Source organism: Belonocnema kinseyi, chromosome 10 (assembly GCF_010883055.1).
Source record: "Belonocnema kinseyi isolate 2016_QV_RU_SX_M_011 chromosome 10, B_treatae_v1, whole genome shotgun sequence".
Lineage (NCBI taxonomy): Eukaryota > Metazoa > Arthropoda > Insecta > Hymenoptera > Cynipidae > Belonocnema > Belonocnema kinseyi.
Window position 1 is genome coordinate 45,700,196 of NC_046666.1, and position 2,217 is coordinate 45,702,412.

Below are 2,217 nucleotides of genomic sequence, written 5' to 3' on the forward strand. Positions count from 1 at the left end.
TTTTGTTTAACAATGCAACTATTTTTTAAATGATAAACTACTTTATTAATCCATAAGAAAAAGCTAGGACTCCCCCCCCCCATTATCTTTCATTATTTTTGGATGATCCCTAAATAAATTCACGAGTAAAATTATTTCAGTAAAAATAAGTTAAGATGTTTTGTTGACTTAAACACACATTTATTTGCTTTAAATAAACTTCACTTGTCTCAATCACACCATTTTTTAATTCCAAAAAATTCTATTGCTATAAAACAAATTCTACCTTTGATATATGTTCAATAAAAAATTTCTTTGATTCGAAGAAACATTTTGCTTAGGGTTGTTCCTAATTTTAGAATAAAAATGTAATTTAGGGACAATACGTATCTGAGTAACCAGATCAACTGTTATTGTCTTTTGCCGAAAAACATAAAAGCGGTTGTTGAAAATTGGTGTTATTTTCTAATGAAAAATTGACATCATCAAATACATGTACTTCTGGCTCGGAAGAATACCTGTTCTCCTGAGGAACCTGGTATTGAAAAACAGCAGATTCTTGGTACTGATACGAGGTATAAACGGAATCCTGAAATTCACATTGTTTGTCCTGGTATGAATTTTCCTGATAAGAATTCTCTAGCCTCTGTTCCTTACAAAAGTCCTGCTCTTGAGCCAATTCTTGCTCCATCTGGTAATTTTCGACTCCGGAAACGTAGTGGTTCTCATACTGTATGCATTGGATATTTTTCTGTTGGTTAAATTCATATGGATAGGAATTGGATTGGAAACTATGTTGGTACTGATAAGAATTTCCCTGCCAAGAAGGATACTCTATTTGATCTTTATAACAAAAATTCTGATCTTGAACCATTTGTGGCTCTATCTGGTAATTTGAAACCTCAATAGGGTACTGAAGGCAGTTCTGCTTTTCACAATCATCATCAGATTTCTTCAGAGATGATGATTGTTTGTCTTTTTTGTTCTTCATCCTCCTGTTTTGGAACCAAATTTTGATTTGTCGCTCGGTTAGGGACAAAATCATTGACAATTCAACTCTGCGGGGTCGATTTAAATATTTTGAAACATTGAATTGCTTCTCCAGCTCCAACAGTTGATAGCTAGTGAAGGCTGTCCTCGTCCTCTTTCGAGGTGTTTGATTTTTCTGAGCTTCTGTAAATAAGAAATATAAATAAACAATGAGTAAATTCTTTAATGGTAGCAAATTTTTAACAAGAAATGAAATAATATTTTTTATAAGTTCCAAAAAAAATTTTGTCAAGGCAACGAACTAGTCTTTTTACGGCCGAGCGTGAGTTCTTGGAGACACGCGAGACCGTAAAAAGACTTCGCTGCCTCGGAACACACGATTTTACGGAATGAGAGCATGACCCACACGCAGAACAGTGTGTGTGGGTCAAAGTAACAAACGCGCATGCGCGAGCATTTTCCGCGGACAAGAAAGTGGACTTTAACGGCCTAGGCCCATAAAGTACCCCACCACCAACAAGGACTTACTTTGCTGCAGCGAAACACGCCCACAAAGTAAGAAAAACATACTTGTGTTACATAAAAATAATAACACCAAATTTTTGTATTTCGTGGTATCTAATAATTAAAAAATATATATATAAGAAAGGATAATATTTTGTATAATTAATGTAAATTTATGTCTTAGCATCTGATTAAAAATATGTAAGACTATAAACTTTATTTTTTAATTCCAATGATTTTTTTTAAATAATCAATTTTCGGTTAAAAAAACGCTGTAATAACATATTATCGTTTAAATGTTGTCAATTTTTTTTGCAGTGAAATGTATCGTCGGCCCCAAAATTTGGGACGAGTAGTCCATACCCTTTTCCAATTTCCTTGATTTTTCATGACTAGGCACGACCTTTTTTCAAATCTTAAGCGTTTTGATTAAAAATACCAATTTTCGATGAAAAACGCTAAAATAATATTTCTTTAAATGGAAAGTCTTGTTTAATACCTTTTTTTTAATCACCGTTTTATCATAAAAAATGTTAACATAACCCAAAATTGTACTAAAATTCAAACGATAAAATAACCTGAGTCACTGAATCTGCTCTAAAATCCAATGATATTTATAAATATAAAATTCAAAATATCGCTCAAACACACCAACAGAACATGACGAAAAATTGTTTAATATTGTGAATCTTGTTTAAAAAAATTACTTTTGTTTAAAATACACGATTTTCAGTAAAACACGTA

General features: G+C 32.2%; 1 protein-coding gene across 1 annotated transcript; it reads right to left on the reverse strand.

The window, feature by feature from the left end:
* Positions 1 to 382: 382 nt before the first annotated feature.
* LOC117181104 (homeobox protein Hox-B3) lies at positions 383 to 1,368 on the reverse strand. The gene is made up of 2 exons (XM_033373672.1): positions 1,272 to 1,368; positions 383 to 1,152 (listed from the first exon to the last, which is right to left on the reverse strand). Exons 1-2 carry the CDS (start codon positions 1,366 to 1,368, stop codon positions 383 to 385), a joined length of 867 nt encoding a protein of 288 aa, XP_033229563.1.
* Between the last annotated feature and the right edge of the window lie 849 nt (positions 1,369 to 2,217).